At 42.7% G+C, this 22,292-nt stretch overlaps 1 protein-coding gene across 6 annotated transcripts in view; it reads left to right on the forward strand.

Annotated features, from left to right (window-relative positions):
* The window catches only part of RELN (reelin), an 895,263-nt gene that overhangs the window by 615,776 nt on the left and 257,195 nt on the right, over positions 1-22,292 (forward strand). For all 6 annotated transcript variants that reach the window (XM_073652257.1, XM_073652259.1, XM_073652258.1 and 3 more), the window contains exon 22: positions 21,588-21,700. In XM_073652257.1, the coding sequence (XP_073508358.1) occupies positions 21,588-21,700 (113 nt within the window). The remainder of the gene's footprint in view (positions 1-21,587; positions 21,701-22,292) is intronic.

The following is a 22,292-nucleotide window of genomic DNA, read 5'->3' on the forward strand; positions in this document are numbered from 1 at the left end:
CTAACAGCAGATTGGTTAACTACCTGAAGCACCTTAAAGGGCCCTACAAACTTGGGACCCAATTTTTTAGAAGGAATCCTCAACCGCAGATTCTTAGAGGACAACCAAACCATGTCACCAACCTCTTGACGTTTCCTGTCAAAGTACCTCTTAGATTTTTTGTTAGCCTCCTGAAGATTACCACGCACATCCGTCCAAACTCTCTCCAAATCACGGGAAAAACTCTCCTTCTCAGGCACAGCCGATACCAATTTGGAGAATGACCCAAAAGACGGATGTCTCCCAGAACAACAAAAAAAAGGCGAACACCCAGCAGAAGAGGATGTTTGGTTGTTAAGAGCAAATTCAGCAAGCGGCAGAAACTCAGACCACCCTTCTTGATTGTCTGCCACAAAACAACGCAAGAACTGCTCAACATCCTGATTCTTCCTTTCTGTCTGGCCATTAGACTCAGGATGATATCCAGATGAAAACGACAAATGAACTCCCAACCTGTCACAAAAGGCACGCCAAAAACGAGCCACGAACTGAGGTCCCCTATCAGAAACAATGTCAGTAGGAACACCATGGAGTCTGACAATTTCCTTGACAAAGGCCTTAGCGAGTGTCTTAGCGCAGGGCAGTTTGATGAAGGGAACCAAGTGACACATCTTGCTAAAACGGTCCACGGCCACCCAGATGATCGTGAAACCCTCAGAGGAGGGAAGGTCAGTAATAAAGTCCATAGCCAGATGTGTCCAAGGTGCACTAGGAACCTCCAGAGGGCAAAGCAACCCCGCAGCAGGAGTATGAGAAGACAGATCTAGCACACACAGTACATTGACGCACCCACTTGATGACTTCCTTCTGCCATCCTGGCCACCAAAAACTGCGACCCACAAGTCTCTTGGTCTCAGAAATTCCTGGATGACCTGCCAACCGAGACTCATGACACTCAACAAACAAATCTCTCCTAAAGGTCCTAGGCACAAACAACCTCCCATGGGGAGTGTTAGATGGGGCATTCTCCTGTGCTTTAAGAATCTCATCTTCCAAAACGGAGTCCAATGCAGCAATCACAACACCTTCTTGTAAAATGCACTCCTCCTCCTCAGCACCGATCATGGGAGAAAAGCTGCGAGACAACGCATCAGCTTTAACATTCTTGGTACCCGGGATGTAAGTAACGGAAAAATTAAACCGCAAAAAAAAAAGTGCCCACCTAGCCTGATGGGCATTCAAGCACTTGGCAGCATCAAGATAGATCAGATTTTTATGATCAGTGAAAACCTGAATGGGAAATTCAGCACCTTCCAAGAGATGACGCCAGTGTTCAAATGCGAGTTTAATAGCCAGCAATTCCCGATTACCAACATCGTAATTAAGTTCAGTCTCAGAAAAATTTTTTGAAAGAAAGGCACAGGGATGTACTCCATCCTTGTTTTCCTGAGACAACACCGCACCGACCCCCACAGAAGAAGCATCAACCTCAACCAAAAACGGCTTAGTCACATCAGGCTGCATAAGGATGGGGGCAGAGCTGAACCTCTCCTTTAGAAACACAAACGCTTCAATGGCCTCAGTAGTCTACTGAACCGTATTAGCACCTTTCCTGGTGAGATCGGTCAGTGGTTTCACAATAATAGAAAATTTTTTAATGAATTTTCTGTAATAATTGGCGAAACCCAAAAACCTCTGTATCGATTTCAAACCAATAGGTCTAGGCCATTCCTGCACAGCTTGAACTTTCACCGGGTCCATCTCAAAGCCCTCGCTGGAGATAATGTAGCCCAAAAAACTAATTCTCTGTACAGCGAACTCACATTTCTCTAGCTTAGCAAAAAGCGAATTGTCAATTAATAACTGTAATGCCTCACGTACGCTCCGCCAATGAGACTCCAGATCAGGCGAATAAATCAAAATATCATCCAAATACACAACCACATTTTTGCCAATCAAAGGTCTAAGGATGTCATTAATAAGATTCTGAAAAAATGCTGGTGCACTGCTAAGACCGAAAGGCATAACCAGGTTCTCAAAATGACCCACAGGAGTGTTAAAAGCAGTCTTCCATTCATCACCCTCCTTCATGCGCAACAAATTGTATGCCCCCCGGAGATCAATTTTAGAGAACCACTTGGCCCCCACTAACTGGTTAAACAAATCAGGAATCAATGGCAGTGGGTAGGGATTGCGTACAGTAATTTTATTAATCTCGCGAAAGTCCAGACAAGGACGTAAACCGCCGTCCTTTTTTTTAACAAAAAAAAATCCAACAGACACAGGTGACTTAGAGGGTCTGATATGACCGGCGGCCAAGCTCGTCTGTATGTATTCCTCCAAAGCCTTTCTCTCAGGAATAGTAAGATTAAATAAACGACTTTTAGGAAGAGTCGCTCCAGGGACAAATTCAATGGTACAATCATAGTCTCTATGGGGAGGCAAAATTTGCGACTCCTCCTCAGAAAAAACTTTCCAAAAATCCTGAATAGGTACAGGTAATTCCCCTTTATCCACAGCAGCAATGCGCCCGTTACAACACTTGTCATAACACTTAGGGCTCCAGGACTTAATTTCATTAGTAGACCAATCCAGTACAGGATTGTGCAATTTTAACCAGGGTAACCCCAAAACTACTGGAGAAGGCAAATTATTTAATACTACCAAATCCAAATTTTCTTGGTGAATACCATTAATAGTGAGGGGAAATTCATAAACCTTGTGAGTAACACATTTCAAGGGAGAGCCATCGACAGAAACCACGGAAATAGGGGATGACAATGGTTTGGGTTTTAATTTAAGTTTTTCCAAGAATCCCCCATCAATCACATTCAGAGTAGAACCACAATCCACAAATACCCGAAATTCAATTAATTCTTCCTGAGCTGCAGTAGTAGCAGAAAGAAATACCCCCTTAGTGTTTAAACAGGCTATACGGGCGTAACTGACCTTTTTTTTTCTTCTTTGTTCATACGAAGCACACAGTTCTTAATGAAATGGTCAGATTTTCCGCAATAAAAGCACAAACCTTCAGAAAACCTGCGGTCTTTTTCCTGAGAGCAGGGTGACATCGCCCCAATCTCCATCGGCTCTCCAATGTCAGTACAGACCCTCTCAAGACTAGGAGCTGACATGGCAAAGGATTTACTCTCATTAACCCTTGCACGCAGTCTCCTGTCCACCCGTATAGCTAATTGCATTGCCTCCTGCAAGTTTCCAGGTGTAGGATAAGCAATAAGCAGATCCTTAACCCTTTCACCTAGCCCAGCAAGAAACAAACTTTTCAGAGCTGAATCGTTCCACCCCACCTGAGCAGACCACCGACGGAAGTGAGTACAATAATTTTCCACATTACCTGATCCCTGCCTCAAAAGTCTCAATTCCGTCTCAGCTGATGAGACACGATCAGGATCATCATACAACAACCCCAAAGCAGAAAAAAAACTATCCACTGATCTAAAGCACGGATCACTAGGTTGGAGAGAAAAGGCCCATCCCTGAGGTTCTTTGCGCAAAAGTGACATTATGAACCCTATGCGCTGTGATTTATCACCAGAGGATCTGAGTCTCAAACGAAAATACAATAAACAAGCATTTTTAAAGGAAAAAAAATCTTGTTGTTCACCAAAAAATAAATCAGGCCATCGTACCTTTGGCTCCACAAAATGTGCTCCAGAACAGCTACTCACGTGTTGTTGGAGCTCGGCCACCTCCAGAGAGAGTCCCTGCAGGCGTTGAGCCAAATCCTGAACCGACACCATGATGGAAACTGGAGGTCTTTCCTTAGAGATAATTTTGGGCTGGACTTACTGCTATGATAGGCTACAAGCACTAAGGAAAGACAGGAGATCTGTCCCTACAATTGAACTAAGCTAGATCCCTATGATGTAACGGGGAACCTGATCCTGCGATCAGACCCGCTAAAGTCCTCAGCTAGTCTGAACGAAGACCTATAGATGTGAGGGAGGGATTACTACAAGAACTAGGGACTGGGAGAAAGATGGACACCTCCTAGCAGAAATTGTAGCAGTAAAAAGACAAACAAACAACATAGAACATAGAGGTCAAAAGACCTAGCTAAACTGACTGAGAAAGGTAACAAAGCACCTGGCTAGCTTAAGAGTAGAAATTACAATGAAGTCCAGCATGGCCAGAAGGGCGGAGCAGGATTAAATAGGCAAAAAAGGTCATGTGACCAGCAAAATAGAAAAAACCTAACAGGAGAGTTCTAACACATATATGATAAAATTTCCAATAATACCAGTCCAGGATATAAAAGGTTATATCTCACCCGTTTGTTTCAGTAGAGATATACCATCTAAAGAGGCAGGAGCATGGGCCAGGGAGAAATAAAATTTCTGTTTGAATAATCTCCCCTGTCATGCCGCGTAACAAGGGAAGTACCCTGTTTGGATGGTTTATCCTTACTGCATCAAACGGGTGAGATCTAACTTTTTATATCCTGCACTGGTATTATTGGGCACTTTATCATATATAGCCCCATTTTATTATACAGTATAACGCAAAAGTGAGCACACCCCTCACAATTTTGTAAATATTTTATTATATCTTTTCATGGGACAACACTGAAGATATGACACTTTGATACAATATAAAGTAGTCAGTGTACAGCTTGTATAACAGTGTAAATTTGGCGTGCCTGCTAAATGACTCAACACACAGTCATTAATGTCTAAACAGCTGTTAACAAAAATGAGTACATCCCTAATTGAAAATGGCCAAATTGTGCCCAATTAGCCATTTACCACCCCGGTGTCATGTCACTCATTGGTGTTACAGGTCTCAGGTATGACTGGGGAGCAGGTGTGTTAAATTTGATGTTATCGCTCTCATACTCTCTCATACTGAAGGTTCAACATGGCAAAGAACTCTCTGAGGATGTGAAAAAAAGAATTGTTGCTCTACATAAAGAGGCCTAGGCTATAAGAAGGTTAAAGAGGTTGGGGGGTCAGCGTGCCAGTACTCAGACCATACTCCGCACACTGCATCAAATTGATCTTCATGGTTGTCGCCCCAGAAGCAATCCTCTTCTAAAGATGATGGACAAGAAAACCTGCAAACAGTTTGCTAAAGACCAGCAGACTAAGAACATGGATTACTGGAACAATGTCCTGTGGTCTGAAGAAACCAAGATAAACTTATTTGGTTCAGATTGTGTCACGCGTGTGTCAGAAGTAACAGACAGTCGCCCTGCAGTTGGTTGCAGGAGATCTCTACGTTTGGCATTACAGACACCTTCTTAGAGGCTGTCTCTAGGACCCAGAGGCTACCTTCCTCTGGCTAATTAACACTCTGGCCTGGGTGTAAAAATACCTGCTGTGTTCCAGAGGGAGGTGCCGGCGATATTTATTACTCCTTGTGAAGGATTGAGCAAAAGCAGTACTTCTTCCTCTCGGGTGTTGAGGACGTGTGCGCAGTTGTCTGGAGTCGTCTAAAGCTAAGCAATTCCCCTTTGCTTGTCCCCCCTTGTTGTCTTTAGTGTCAGTGGGGATCGGCTAGTGCTCATCTCCTCCCTTCCTTAGCCTTCGCCAAACGCCAGGGAAAGACAGGGCGAGGAACGTGTGTGGCAATTGGTGAAGAGGCAATATAGGAACATTAGAGGAGACAGGGTGATATTCTATCAGCCAGGTGGTCTCCACTACCCGCCTTCTCTAGAGTCTGAGCTTCCTTTCCCTCTTTCTTTTGTGTTGTACTAAGTCTTTCCCACACCTTGTATGACATCGCCGGCTGAGCACATTTTGAAAAGGAAAAAAAAAAAAGACTGACACTTTGTTTTGTTTTTTCTCTGTGTGTTATTGGGTGTGGACCTTTTTTTTCCCCTTTCTCCGTTGGTATGGGTTCAGTTACAGAGCTCACAGAGCGGCTGCACAGGCTGTCTCTGGAGGTGAATGACCTCTGCTGTGAGGTTCAGAAACAGCATGAGCGGCTACAGGTGCCAATGTGGGGGTCTCTGCAGGTAGGCCTGTCCAGCCTGAACCCAAGGTTGCCCTCCCGGACAGGTTTTCAGGCTGTAGGGACAAGTTTTTTGTATTCAAGGAGGCCTGCAAACTGTATTTTAAACTTCGTTCTTGCTCCTCCGGAAATGAAGAGCAACTGGTTGGAATTGTGATCTCTCTACTGCAGGGAGATCCTCAGTCATGGGCATTTTCTTTACCGCAGGACTCGGTTTGTCTCCAGTCTGTGGAGGTTTTTTGGGGGGCTCTGGCCCTCTTCTATGATGACCCTGAGCGAGTCGCCTTGGCTAAGTCTAGGCTACGTCGCTTTCAGCAGGGGAATCGGTCAGTGAAGACGTACAGTTGGGAATTTGGTAGATGTGCAACTGATTCCAAATGGAATGACTCAGCCCTTAGAAGTCAATTTTGTGAGGGGCTTACTGAAAGGTTGAAAGATGCCTTGGCAGTATATGAAACCCCTCAGTCCTTGGAGGCTGCCATGTGGTTGGCCATACGTCTTGATAGATGCCTTCGGGATAGACTGGTGAGACCACCTTCTCCAGGGCCTTTTTGTCGGGGTTGTGTACCTCTGTCGGGGGAGAGCGGTCTCAAGGTGAACAAGTACTTGGGGAGGTGGAGGAACCCATTCAGTCAGGGGTGTATCTGCATCGTACATCTCCCCAGAGATTCGCAAGAAAAAGGCGTATATTTTTTTTGTAGGAAGAACGGACATTTTGTTGGGACCTGTCCTTTAATTCCTTAATAAAAGGAGACTCGATTAACTCTTGGTAGTCTGAGTTGGATAAACAAGGGGTGCATTTGTTGCCAACCTGCAGTTCCCGCTTTGTCCTGACAGCAGAGGTGGTGCTAGAGAGCAAAACCGAGAAAATTTCTGTGTTGGTTGACAGTGGAGCCGGAGTCCGCATGATTGATGCTGAGTTTGTGAAAACTCATGGTCTTGCTTGCTGTACTTTAAATAAACCTATTTCCATCTTCGCCATTGACTTGGCGCCACTTGCACAGAAAGCATGTAAAACTTAGGGTGGGGTCAGTTCATTGTGAAATAATCCCTTGCTATGTCCTGGACAATCTTCCCACACCTATTGTTTTGGGTATTCCTTGGCTTGTTAAACATAATCCGTTGGTGGATTGCCAAACTGGGAAGATTATTGAATGGAGAGTTACTGCCATGAGAGCTGCTTAGATATTTCCCTTGCTACTGTCTCTATGGAAATATTACCTGCTTTTCTGTCTGGTTTTGAGGATGTTTTTTTCTGACAGGGGGTGTCAGGATTTGCCTCCTCATCGTGCTTATGACTGTCCTATTAACCTGACCCCCGAAGCTAAACTACCGAAGTCTAGTCTGTATAATCTTTCTGGCCCTGAGAGAGAAGCCATGAAGGATTTCACTGCGGAAAGTCTGGAGAAGGGACATATCAGATCCTCATCTTCGAATGTGGTGGCAGCGTTCTTCTTTGTGAATAAAAAACATGGCGGTCTACGTCCCTGTAAAGATTTCCGGGAATTAAATCAAATTAACATTCGTGATCCATACCCTCTTCCTCTTATTCCTGATTTGTTCAGACAGGTTGTAGGAGCTAAGGTATTCTCCAAATTGGATTTAAGGGGAGCCTACAATCTGGTTCAATACCCTGGAAGGACATTTCGAGAATCTGGTTATGCCTTTTGGTTTGACCAATGCACCTGCGGTATTCCAGCATTTCATAAATTATATTTTCCATCATTTGGTGGAGAGGTTTGTGGTGGTCTATCAGGACGATATTTTGGTTTACTCACCTGATTTTGTGACACATTGGGAGCATGTTAAGCAGGTGTTCCAGATATTAAGGGATAACAAACTTTGTGCCAAACTGGAAAAAATGTGTTTTCGCTGTTCAGGAGGTGCAGTTTATGGGGTACTTGTTGTTATCTTTGGGTTTTCGGATGGATCCGGAGATGATCCTTGCAGTCCTTGATTGGGAACATCCCGAGAACCTAAAGGCTCTACAAAGCTTTCTGGGCTTTACTAATTTTTACTGTAAATTCATCCAAAATTACTCTGTAATTGTGAGACCCCTTACTGACATGACTAAGAAGGAGTCTGATATTCCAAATGGTCAAATGCCTTCTTCCAGGCTTTTTCTTCCTTAAAGAATCATTTTGCCACTATACCTTGTAAGAAAGTCCTTACTAAGAGCTGGAAGAGCCTGGAAAACAGTGTAGATAATTCTTCAAAGCAGAGAATGAAGTTTATTCAGAGGTACGCAGAACAGTTCAGAATGCAGGCAGGGAAAATACACTTGACACTCACAGGTGTCTAGATAAGCAAAACAGCATTGGGATATCTGGCAATGGTCTGGCCATAGTGTGGCTTCGATCTGGCAATGGTGTGGCCTTGGCGATGGACTGCCTGTAGACTGGCGATAGAATGGCGATAGAATGGCCACGAACAACAGTATCAGAGCCTTTTTATACATAGCTTAAACAAAGGATCTACATATTGCGGCAAAAGGCGTATACATGATAATATCATACTGCAGGGAAGACGTGCATTTTAGAACAACAATGTGATAATGCAACATGACAATATTCATGAGTATTTTTACCAAACTCCATTAAATCCATAAATCCCCATGTCCTTATGTAAGAAATGACATATTGACAACTATATTGTCCTAATTTATATACCGCAATTACAATAACATTATTTACTACCTTATAACTCCACTTATTTACTCTAACATTGACCTGCTGCTGCTGCTATTAACCTTTGTGTATACCACCATACCTGCTAATGGCACTGACATCATTTTTTGGATCTATTGTGATTAGGACATGTGTAGGGCATGCATCTCATTAGCTGAAAAACTCAATTCTCAAACTTCTGAACAAGATGGCTGCTAGGTTTAACATGGCTGTTCAGAATATTAGGATTTCTTAATCTCTTATACACCTATACTATATTCCAAACCCTTTATTGTGAAGGTTGACGCGTCGGATGTCGGGGTTGGGGCTGTGTTGTCTCAGGGTCCTTCCCCTGGTAAATGACGTCCATGCGCCTTCTTTTCTAAAAAATTGTCTTCGGCTGAGAGAAATTATGACGTGGGTAATAAGGAACTTTTGGCGATCAAATTGGCGTTTGAAGAATGGCGACATTGGTTGGAGGGGGCTGTCCATCTTATTACTGTTATTACTGACCATAAGAACCTGTCATATCTCCAGTCAGCTAAACGTCTCAACCCTAGGCAAGCCAGATGGTCCCTTTTTTTTACTAGGTTCAATTTTGTTGTCACTTTTCGTCCAGGGGTCAAAAATGTCAAGGCTTATGCTTTGTCCCGGAGCTTCTCTGGTGGTGGTAACCATGAGAACCCTGCCCCGATATTACAGAAAGGGGTAGTCATTTCAGCACTGCATCTTGAACTGGAGGGTGAGGTGTTGGAGGCTCAGGGGGACGCCCCTGCCTCCTGCCCTTCAGGAAAGTTATTTGTAGCATCTAATCTGCGCCGCAAAGTAATTAAGGAACATCATAACTCTGTGCTTGCTGGTCATCCAGGTGGTAAGACAACCGCGGACCTACTCTCTCGTCGTTTTTGGTGGCCGGGGTTGTATCGGGATGTGATTAAACACATAGCTGCTTGTAGTATTTGTGAGCGCTCTAAGGTTTCCCATACCCGTCCGTCTGGTACTCTTCTTCCGCTACCTATCCCTAGTAGGCCATGGACACATTTGTCCATGGATTTTATTACTGACCTACCAGTTTCTGCATGCAAAACGGTGGTTTTGGTGGTAGTAGATAGGTTCAGTAAAATGGTTAATTTCGTCGCATTACCTGCAAATGCCAAGACACTTGCTCAGGTGCTCATAAATGAGATCGTGAAGCTTCACGGGGTTCCCTCCGATGTGGTGTCATATCGGGGGACCCAGTTTGTTTCTAAGTTTTGGAAGGCATTCTATTCTTGACTGGGGGTGCAGCTGTCCTTTTCCTCTGCCTTCCACCCTCATTCGAATGGACAGACTGAGCGTGTCAATCAGAATTTGGAGACCTACCTCAGGTGTTTCGTCTCCGAAAATCAGGAGGATTGGGCATCCACCTTAATCTTGGCAGAATTTGCCATTAATAATCATCTTCAAGAATCCACTGGCAGGTCACCGTTCTTCGGTGCATACGGTTATCACCCACAGTTTGGTACCTTTAGTGGGGGAGGAGCTTCAAGAGTTCCTGAGGAGGAACGGTTTACTTAGTCACTCTCCTTGGTATGGCAGAGTGTTCTGAGTAATTTAAAGATCATGGGATACAGGTATAAACGTATGGCTGAGATAAAACACTTGCCAGGCCCAGACCTGAATATGAAAAACTTTGTGTGGCTGCCTACCAGGAATTTAAGATTGAAAGTTTCTTCTTGGAAGCTGGGACCTAGGTTTATTGGTCCCTATAAAATAACCGCCGTCATTAACCCAGCAGCGTTTCGCCTTGAACTTCCTCAGGCCCTTAAGGTCCACAACTTGTTCCACAGGTCCTCACTCAAAAAGTATGTGGAACCTCTTGAGCTCTCACCTCTACCACCGCCCCCAGTAATGGTTGATGGTAATCTGGAGTTCCAGAGGATTCAAGGATTTTAGATTCTTGTCTCCAACGTCGTTCTCTACAATACTTGGTGCACTGGAAAGGCTAGGGTCAAGAGGGGAGGATGTGGGTTACAGCATCAGAGGTGAACACTCCCAGGTTGGTTCGTTCTTTCCACACCTCTTAACCTGAGAAACCCGGTTCTGAGTGTCCGGAGGCCACTCGTTGAGGAGGGGGGGTACTGTCATGGGTGTGTCAGAAGTGACAGACAGTCGCCCTGCAGTTGGTTGCAGGAGATCTCTAGGTTTGGCATTACAGACACCTTCTTAGAGGCTGTCTCTAGCACCCAGCGGCTACCATCCTCTGGCTAATTAACACTCTGACTTGGGTGTATAAATACCTGCTATCTTCCAGAGGGAGTGTGTGGCAGCAATCAGGTGAGGAGTACAAAGACCAATGTGTCTTGCCTACAGTTGAGCATGGTGGTGAGAGTGTCATGGTTTGGGGCTGCATGAGTTCTGCCGGCTGTGGGGAGCTACAGATCATTGAGAGAACAATGAATGTCAACATGTACTGTGACATACAGAAGTAGAGCATGATCCCCTCCCTTCAGAAACTGGGCCACAGGGCAGTATTCCAACATGATAAAGACCCGAAACACACCTCCAAGATGACCACTGCCTTGCTAAAGAAACTGAGCGTGAAGGTGCTGGACTGGCCAAGCATATCTCCTGACCTAAACCCTATGGAGCATCTGTGGGGTATTCTCAAAAGGAAGGTGGAGGAGTGCAAGGTCTCTAACATGCACCTGTTCATCATGGAGGAGTGAAAGAGGATTCCTGCGAAACTCTAGTGAACTCCATGCCCAAGAGAGTTAAGGTAGTGCTTGAAAATAATGGTGGCCGCACAAAATAATGACACTTTTGGCATAATTTGGCCATTTTCACTTAGGGATGTACTCACTTTTGTTGCCAGCAGTTTAGACATTAATGGCCGTCTGTTGAGATATTTAGAGGTCACACTAAATGTACACTGTTATGCAAGCATTTCACTGCCTACTTTACATTGTATCAAAGTGTCATATCTTCAGCATTGTCCCATGAAAAGTCAATCCCTCGTCACACTAAGCGAGATCGCTAGAGAGATCGCTGCTGAGTCACAAGTTTTGTGACGCAATAGCGACCTCAGTAGCGATCTTGCTTTGTTTGACACTTAGCAGCTACCAGGCCCCTGCTGTGAGATCGCTGGTCGTGTCGGAATGGTCTGGACATTTCCTTGATCGTTGAGGCCCCGCTGGGTAGCATGTATCGGTGTGTTTGACACCTTACCAATGACCTCGTTGACGACTCAAACACAGAAACACATAAGCGTGCATCGTTATACAGATCGTTACGGGTCGCTGCATCGCTGCTGTGTCGTTGGGAAGATCTGACTGTCTGACATATCACCAGCGACCACATAGCGACGCAGCAACGATCCGTGACAGGTCGTATCGTTGTCGGGATCGCTGTAGCGTCGCTTAGTGTAACGGGGCCTTTAGAATGAAATATTTACAAAATGTGAGGGGTGTACTCACTTTTGTGATATACTGTATATCTTTTGCCATTTGTATTTTCTTTTGTATCAGTTTGAGCATAGTCTCTCTACTCCTTACCATTTAAAAGTTAGGGTTTAACATTATTATATTTGCACTCCCTCTGCTTGTTACTTGATATGTACTGTAGCCCTAAGGGGTTAAATTACTGTATTTTTTCTTCCTGCATTGTGGATTATTACTCAGTGGCATCAAAGTCATCAACAGTACAAATCATTTATGCAGGATTATGTAGTTTATTTATCCTGTGTCTGCCTATAACAATCAGACTAAATTGTATTAGTATTTAATTCAGAACTATTGGTCATTTCCAGGGGTTCACTTACTTTTATTGCAACTATATACAAACATTATACTTTTTTATTGCAATTGACGAGAATGTTGAAAGGCAATCAATTTATATTGCATAGTCTTTTAGGATGTTTTTATACTTGTTTTTCCTGCTGACGTAGTCCAGTGGGAAAAAAAGAAAGGAAATAATCCCAAATCCTGTGTTTATTAGAGCTTTAAAAAAGAAAGAAAATGTAGCATAATACTCAACACAGCATTATTTAATCATACTAAAGATACATGAATTTTAATATTTAATTTTTCTATTCTAGTTTAACACCGGTACGGTAATCTGCATAAAGATATCAAGATATTTTTTATGTTGTTGCATGATTTATAGAGTGAACTTTCTGTTGGACCTCTGATTATCTTATAAAAAAACATTTGCATTGAAGCTTTTTAGTTGTGGGTTCTCCCTATAGCTGAACGGAAAACAGAATACAGTACATTTGGTCCCATTGTGCCTGTGTTATCTGAAATTGGTCGTGATGAGTGCTGAGCAGAAAGCCTGCCACTTAATTAGGTTTGCCACACTACCAGGTGTTTTTACGATAAAAGGATAATAATGAACACAAAAGACTTTTTGGGGACAATTCAGTCAGGAAACAACATTTTCATCCACAGAGGTTTTGATTTTGTTTATATCTTCGTAACGTTTCAAACTCTTTGAGGGACACACTAATTTTGAAAATATTTGGATGACAAAATTGAAAGTTAAGAGAGATGTTTTTTCTTTTGTTTCTATTGGGCACATGCAGACAATGTACTCTAATATATTTCAGTTTAATATTTTATTTTCAAAGGTAATGGAAAATAATACAGTTCTCTCCCACCTGAGGGGAGCAAAATTACATAGTGTCACCACTCCCCCACCCTCGACCCCCTTACTCAAAATAAAATAAAAAAAATCTAAATACAAATCTTAAAATTGTTCCTCTCTACCTTAGACTGTGTGCACACGTTGCATTTTGCTGCATTTTTTTCAGTGCAGATTTGTCACAAAACCTGAAGGATTTCCTGATTTTCAGCAAAGTGAATGAGAAACCTGACGTCTCATGCACACAGTGCTTATTTGTGACTTGCAGATTTGGTGCAGATTTAACTCTGCAGCATGTCAATTCTTAAAGTTAATACCAAATGATATCACATGTTAATGTTTCCACCATAATAAATTAGAACCTACAAATATGACACAAGAACTATAAATACAATAAAATATAACGTTTATTAATAATGCAAAATTCAACAAATTAGAACGGAGGGAAAAATGTCCAGTAGGAATAGACAAAGGGGGGTCAGCAGTATAATAAAACAAATCATTCTAAGCCACAATATATACTGCAAATGCAGAAAAATGCTTCACAACACTGGATGATGTCATACATCAATGTGACCCATTAAATAAATAAATAAGATATATAGAGAAAATATGTGGTAATAAAGTGCACAGTGCCAGATCCACAACTCTGTAGAGCCCTAAGTGAAAATGCACCATATATACTGTACATATAATCAATTGATCACATTGATCACTTAGTCAAATACAGAGCAAAAATATATGTCCATGTGAATATGTGGCAAAGAACATGTAAAGGTATATGAATGGTACTGAACCCCAGGTGTCCGGACAGATCCAACACACGTTTCGCTGATAGCTTTAACGAGGATGCCATTTTTCCCTCTGTTCTTATTTGTTGAATTTTATATTATTATATTTTATCGTATTTATAGTTCTTGTAGCATGTCAATTCTTTCAGCATTTTTGTTGCAGATTTCACCCATACTAATGAGTGGGGAAAAATCTGCATCAAAAACGCGTCTATTTTATGCAGCGTTTTTCCTGAAAGGAGATGCAGAAATGGTGCAGAGATTTATGCGCCAAATACTTAAAGTGTGCACATACCCTTATGGATTAGTTGACTTTGTATGACTATGTTGACTGCGTCTATTGTCTCTGTTTAATATATACACCAGAAAATACTGTATATGTTTAATAGATGCCTGTAAGATACAGTGACAAGCATCATCCATAGGTTCTATTGTAAAAAAAAAATAAAAAAATGAATGTATTAACATACAGTACTCCTATTTTGCTTCTCCATACTGTTTTTTTGGCAGTGTACTGATGTATACTGCAAAATGGAGGCCGCAGGACACGCTTTTGGTTTGTCTAACTAATTGGCCCCTCTATGTACTTTTCAGGTTTATATGCTAAACATGAGCCAAAAACACTATGTAACAGCAGCCTAATATTATAATTTTCTGTAAGTATTGCAGAGTGTGAGCTGTTAGCTCTATTAGATTTCACATGTCCAGTAGTCGATTATCTGTTTGAAGCGGATCCAGCAGCAATCAGTTATTGTAGCAGGACAAAAAAGTTGTGCAGACGCAATTTTAATTGCTTGGCTAAAAAGGCAAAAAAACTGGATCCGTTTTTTTTTTTTAAGCATTGACGTCTATGGAAAATTGACCCATTAAAAAGTCATCCATTTTTCTTACATTTGAAATGGATCTCTTTTTTGCTTACTAGATCTGTATCAAACAGATTATTACTGGAATATCATCAGCCTTAGATATCTGACTTCAACAATTATCTTATCTAATAAGCTAAAGGTCAGTCATTTAAATGAATGACGATTCATGGAATACAAACTGCTGGAGTTCACCACAACAAGCACTGCTTGCACCAGCTGGCCCTCCTTTCTGGCTCATAGACCCCCTCTATAGAACATTGGACATGACCTCACCTCATGCACGTCACTGACAGCGTGGGAAAATTCTCACGCTGAAGCGCTGAGTGCAGGAGAATTCTCCCACGCTGTCAGTGACGTGCATGAGGTGAGCTGAGTTCATTGGACATGACCTCGGCTCATCTTTATGCCGTCACAGAGAGACACTGAGGAGCGCAAGCATGCCTGCGCTTCTCAGTGTCCGCGGGATGACAGGCTGGATGGCAGCGTTCTGCTGCGGTCCAACCTGTCATCTCGATGTAGCAGAGCTGAAGCTGTCGTGGGATCCATGGGAAGGTAAGGATGAGGTTGGTTTATTATTTTTCTTTTATTGCAGGAGATCGTTGGCTTCAGCTGGAATGGGTGTGATGGTAAGTATAGTTTAATTTAGAACAATAAAGAATTGTGTCTTTATTTCAATTAAAGGACTTTATTCTGGGTGTTGTGTTTTTTTAAAATACTTTACTAGAAATTCATGGTGGTCATGTCTAATATTGGCGTGACCCCATGAATTTCGGGCTTAGGGCCAGCTGATAATGCCAAGCTGGCCCTAACCCCTTTATTACCCAGTGAGCCACCGCACCAGGGCCCTGGATGAGTTGGGTACAGCGCCAGAAGATGGCGCTTCTATGAACGCGCCATTTTCCGGGGCTTCTGCGGACTGCAATTTGCAGCGGGTGGGGCCCAGAAAGCTTGGGCCTCCCTGCGCTGCGGATTCCAGCCCCCAGCTGCCTAGTTGTACCTGGCTGGACACAAAAATAGGGCGAAGCTCCACGTATTTTTTTTTTTAATTATTTCATGAAATTCATGAAATAATTAAGAAAAAAAGGGCTTCCCTATATTGTTGTGTCCAACCAGGTACAAATAGGCAGCTGGTGGTTGGGGGCAGCCCGTTCCTGCCTGCTGTACCTGGCTGGACACAAATATAGTGCGAAGCTCCACATCAATTTTTTTTTAATTATTTCATGAAATAATTTTTTAAAAAAAGGGCTTCCCTATATTGTTGTGTCCGGCCAGGTACAAATATGCAGCTGGTGGTTGGGGGCAGCCCGTTCCTGCCTGCTGTACCTGGCTGGACACAAATATAGGGCGAAGCCCCACATCAATTTTTTTTTAATTATTTCATGAATTTGTGTCCAGCCAGGTACAGCAGGCAGGAATGGGCTGCCCCCAACCACCAGCTACCTATCTGTACCTGGCCGGCACAAGAATATAGGGAAGCCCTTTTTTTCTTTATTATTTCATGAATTTCATGAAATAATTAAAAAAAAAAATACGTGTGGCTTCTCCCTATTTTTGTGTCCAGCCAGGTACAGCTAGGCAGCTGGGGGATGGAATCTGCAGCGCAGGGAGTCCCAAGCTTTCTGGGCCCCCCCCGCTGCAAATTGCAGTCCGCAGCCACCCCGGAAAATGGCGCGTTCATAGAAGCTGGATGCTGTACCTGGCTGGCATACAAAAATATGGCAAAGCCCACGTCAAAATTTTTGGGAAAAATTAATTAAAAAATAAATAATAATTTAGGGACTGCATCTTTATTAACTCCTCAAATGTCATTTAGTGTTAAAATAAAGGATTTATTTAAAAAAAAAATTGGTGTGGGATCCCCCTTAATTTTAGTCTCTAGCGGAGGTTAAGCAGACGGCTGGGGCAGATGTTTGAAGCCTGGGAAGGGGGTAATACCCACGGAGCTTCCCAGACTACTAATATCAGCCCCCAGCTGAATACCTAGCCTTTACTAGCTATTAAAATGGGGGACCCCCCAAAAAAATGACGTGGGGTCCCCCCTATTTTAATAGCTAGCAAAGGCTAGGCAGACAGCTGGGGGCTGATATTAATAGCCCAGGAAGGGTGCCATGAATATTGGCCCCCTCCCAGGCTAGAAACACCAGCCGTCAGCCGTCCCAGAAATGGCGCATCCATAGGATGCGCCAATTCTGGCACTTAGCCTCGCTCTTCCCACTGCCCTGGTGCGGTGGCAGGGGGTAATAGGGTTGGGGTTCATGTCAGCGCCAGCTGCCATGAAGCCCAGGTTAGTAATGATGGGCGTCTATAAGACACCCCCATTACTAAACTACAAAGTGTTAAAAAGAAAAAACACTACACCCAGAAAAAAATTATTTATTGGAAATAAAACACACCATTTTATTTAATTCTTAGTTTACTAAAAAAAAATAGTTACCTGTCCACGTTCCTGCGCTGATCTCCCATGCACAGCTGTCACATCTGGAGATGGTGACAGCTGTGCATGGCTGCTGTAAGCTCACACTGCCGGGAACACGTCCGCTCCCGGCAGCGGGAGCCACTGACTGAGGTCACCGGAGTGCATTCAGGCAGCGCAGCTCCGGAGACCTCCTTTACGGCACTGCTGTACCGTGGGAATTTCTCACGATACAGCAGGGCCGTAAAGGAGCTGACCGGAGCAGCGCTGCCTGAACTCCGGCGAACCCGCTTATGCAGTGACGGGGCTGCTTTACGGCCCCGTCATTCTAGCGGCGGCAGCGGTTCAGAGCGGTCACATTCTATGTGGCTGCTCTAAACTGGAGATCATCGTGGGACACTCGTGGACTACTACGGAGGGGTAAGGATAAGGTTGTGGTTTATTATTTTATATTTTATTACAGGAGATCGATGGCTTCGGGGAATTAGGTGTCTAGGTGAGTATAGGTGTAGTTTTTTATTTTTTACTTTATTTTAGGTGGCGATCGGCGGGGACAGGTAATGTATAAACTAATTTATTGTAGGCAACCACTGGCCACCAATGAAATGTATTTAAAATTTATTGGGGACACAGTAGGGCAATTTATATAGCAGGATCAGGCTGATGGGAACTACTGCTCCCATCAAGCTGATCCTGCTGGCACGAGTGGACGGGGGACAGACATAGGCCGATGGGAGTAGTAGTGTCACATCGGCCTATGTCTGCCTGCACGCACACACCCGCAGACATCGCACAGACACCGTGCACACTCGCTGACATCGCACAGACACCGCACACACCCGCAGACATCGCACAGACACCCCACACACACTCGCAGACACACGCACAGACACCCGCACACACCAATCATGACGGGCTGATGGTCTGGGAGATGTGGCTGACCTGTGCGACCGTGGGAAAGTTCATGTGAGTTCATGCAATGCAGTCAAGCATGAACTCACATGAACCCTCTGAGGGCACCGCGGCGACTTCAAATGAACAGCTGATCGGCATCACCTGATACCTCAGCTGTTCATTTGAAATAACCGGCGGGAAAGCGCAGCACAGAACGGGAAAGCCGGCGGTGAAGTCTTTTCACTGCCGGCTTCCCCGCCCGGGTCCTTTGCTCCCCGCTCCTTGGTGCTGCGCTCCCCGCCCGGTCCTAACTTACGATCAGGATGGGAGGTGGCGAGGGGAGCGGAGGATCGGGGTGGGAGGCTGCGGGGAAGCAGTATGGGGCTGTGTGATTGTTTAAAAGCCGGCGGCTTTTTACCGCCCGCCGGATTTTAAACGATCAGGAGAATTCTCCCACGCTGGGATGGCATTCTGATGACACGCTGGATCTCAGCTGAGCGCTGCCATCCAGCTTGTCATACTTCAGAGACACTGCAGAGCACAGGCATTATGGGAACTTCCGATTCCGGTATTCGATATTGTAAAAGTATCGGAATTAAGTATCGGAATTCCGATACCGCGAATATCGGCCGATACCCGATATTTCAGTATCGGAATGCTCAACACTACTGACCAACCATCGCCAACCATCTATCCGACTACCCCATTCACAGGAACGCTACGCTGGTCGACCACGGCCGTTAAACAACTGTAGATTGGCTACATGCAAGCCGATTGGTGGTTATTTCATACTCTGAATAGACAAGATATATGCACTTCCCATGCGCATATAATAATCAGTAAAAAATCCTTTAATAGATCATTCTCTGCACACAGACTGTTATTGCTCTCGGCAGCACATACTGGTTACTCATGATAATTTGGTTCTAAGTATGTTACACAATTTGGTAATCCATAGTCCCGTAGAGTGACTGCAGAAATTTGTCTAGCACCTGGAAAACCCCTTTAAAAAATAGCGGACTGTGCCATTATAGAATTATATATAAAAATCAGTTTGGATACAGTGTGTAAATTACATAAAATAAGTCATGAGGCATCCGGTGTATACATACTGTAGTTAGGTGCACTGGTGCCATCTTTATCTGTGCATGCTCTGGATGTCCCCTCACTTTTCTTGTGTAATTTATATACTTCGCTGTATGCAAACTTCATTTTAAGCCTCCATGTCCCTGCGTTCAGCCGTATACCTAATTAAGAGGAAGTGAGAGCTGTGACTGACCGCTCACTTCCTCTTGATTACTAATAAATCCAAAGGCGGGGACAGTGACGCCAGTGCTGATTGGACACAGGGCTTACATGTCATAACAACCACATGTGAGCCCCAAGAACACGAGTGCTGACACCGCTGGAACAGCGCCAACACTGGAGGTGAGTATGAGCTTTTTTACTTTCTCGGGGGCAAACATGCAGATCGAGAAGAGGTTGTTCTAGTAGTGGACAACCACTTTTAAGTAAAAAAAAAATTGTTCTCCAATGTAATTTCTAAGTCCCTGGAAGTGTGTACTTCTTCAACAACATGATGTTGACCAATCATAAGCCGGTAGCAACATGCAGAGGAAAAAATAACAAGCCCCGACAATAGCTTAGAACAGGCTTTCTCCTGTGTGAGACGTAATGATAGACAGTCTGCTCTCCTCATTGGTCTCACTGCAGAGTGATTCCAAATGCCAGGAATAAAGCAAAAATGAGCATGATTACTATCACTTTTTCAGCTCTTAGCTCATGGCAGTGTGGGTGGGGTGTGAATATAGCAGAACTGAATTTTGTCTCATTACAACACTTCTGCAGCTACAGCTCTCCTCTCACGATGCTGTCAGCTCTGCTGTACCCTCAGAGAAAATCTCGCATTACTCCCAACTGAACTTATCGTAAATTATAACCTTAACTTTAAAAGCGAATATATCCTCAACAGAGAGAAGAAATTAAGAGGTAAAAACATAAGTATTATTCCACTCTGCAGCTGCTATTCAATGATGGGGTCAATTTAACATGCTAAAATTGATGGAAGGTCTTCTATAAATTACAAGTGAAGTTGAATAGATTACAGTATAAAGGTTTATTTTTATGGAAAAGATTCCGTATAACTTGTGCTTTACTCATTTAAATATTTGCTCATTCTGGGTTTTTCAGTCAAGTAGGTGGTACTAATCAATGATTACAGGTTTTTATGTATGCACACTTATGCGAGGCTGTTAGTATATAGGACTGCCTAATTGACTAAAAATTCCAGAATGAACATATTTTAAAATTAAAGGGGTATTCTCATGTTATTAAAAAATGTTTATTAGTTATACAGCATGAAAATAAGAAAATTTGCAGATGACTTTTTTTTCTATCTGCTGTCATTCTCCTGCAATTAGAGTTTTTTTTTTACACAGTATACAATTGGCTTCCAAGGAGATTGGCCAGATTGTGGCCGAGTAAATGCAGGAGCTACTTTCCAGGAGTGGATCTTACTCTTGAGAAATCACTTAGCTCTCTCCAGCCAATTGATTTATATATACAGCAGTCATCTGCTTAACTCCCTCTCAGCTCCTGATATGTTTTCAGTACTAACAAATCACCAGACACTTCACACTGCCACTCCTCCTCCCCCCTCTCCAGCTACAACTGCAATTTCTAGAGCAGTTCTCACTTTCCCAAGCCCTGTGCATTCTATATACCAACCTGCTCCTTTATAATATGCAGCCTCCAGATTGTGCTGACATTGTGACAGGAGCACTTTAATTTTTTATTTTGGTGTATAGTAGTTTTATTTTTCACTTTTGGAGTATATATAATTAATCAATTAACTTTTATAATTATTTTCTTTAGAGAATATGGAAAAAAACAACAATTCTGTTTGCAATTATTTGGGGGTATTTTTTTTTACTCAGTTCAGTGGTATAAATTCCATAGTAGCCTTAGTCTATGCATTGTTCAAATTAAAGCAATGCAAAATATGCATGGTAATTTTACTACTTTTGGAATGGGAAAAGAAATGACTTTTGTGGAAATGTTTTGAGTATTTTCTTAAATTGAATTCAACATATTACTTAAACACCTTGTTAAACTTATTGTGTGGCTCGTTGCAATAACAGCGAAAACAGATTACATTATTTTATTCATTTTCTATACTTTTGCAGAGTAAATATTTGATTTTAAGTTGTGGTATAAGAGGCTCATAGCCAAATTAGGCTATGGTCTAGCCATGTGGTATTATTATTATTATATTTCTGTTTTTATTGTTATAATTTTAATAAATAATATTCAGATACTATATTACCACAGTAATTTATTTTTACAAATAAATACGGTATTTAATTTAAAATATTCTGTTTTCCAGGAATGTTTGCCAAGTATGCCTAGCTGCCAGGAGTTCACCTCAGCAAGCATCTATCATTCAAGTGAATTCACTCATTGGAGAAGGATAACATTGCCTTTACCACAGAAGACCTGGTAAGTTAATGCGGTAAACATCTGCAATAAAATTGAAATTGTGGTTCATTAGTTCATCTCAACATCTGTTTTTTTTAACTTTTTTTACATGTAAGCAGTAGAATGGTAACATATTAATTTAGGATGACTGTATTCAAAATACAGGCAAACTTGTAATGTGGCTAAGTCAGCACAGTTTCAGTGTTGGTAGTCTTTATTTTATGTATTCCTCATTTTTTTGCTACTTAGCTCCATTATACAGGATTTGTTTTTTTTAGTTTTTCAGTCATTAGTATGTCAGGTGAATGATAAAATGAAGTATACACCGCTGCCCAGATATTTTTATAGAAGAGAATGTAGCCTACATAACATAAAGCTTAAGATTACTTTGTCACATACAGGTGATTTCCCACAATTGGGTGTGCAGTTACGTCTGTAAAAATACACACAATTACACTTTTAGTAATAAAAAAAAATTGTTTATTTGTTAACAAAAAGCAACCACCACTCAAAAATGAAACCTATTAGAATATTAACATGTTTGTAATTACCCATACTACAGTACAATGTAATTTTTATCCTGTACCATGAACACCATTAAAAAAAAAAGAAT

This window comes from Phyllobates terribilis, unplaced genomic scaffold (assembly GCF_046119375.1).
Source record: "Phyllobates terribilis strain yellow unplaced genomic scaffold, ASM4611937v1 Scaffold_11__3_contigs__length_659146591, whole genome shotgun sequence".
NCBI classification, from domain to species: domain Eukaryota; kingdom Metazoa; phylum Chordata; class Amphibia; order Anura; family Dendrobatidae; genus Phyllobates; species Phyllobates terribilis.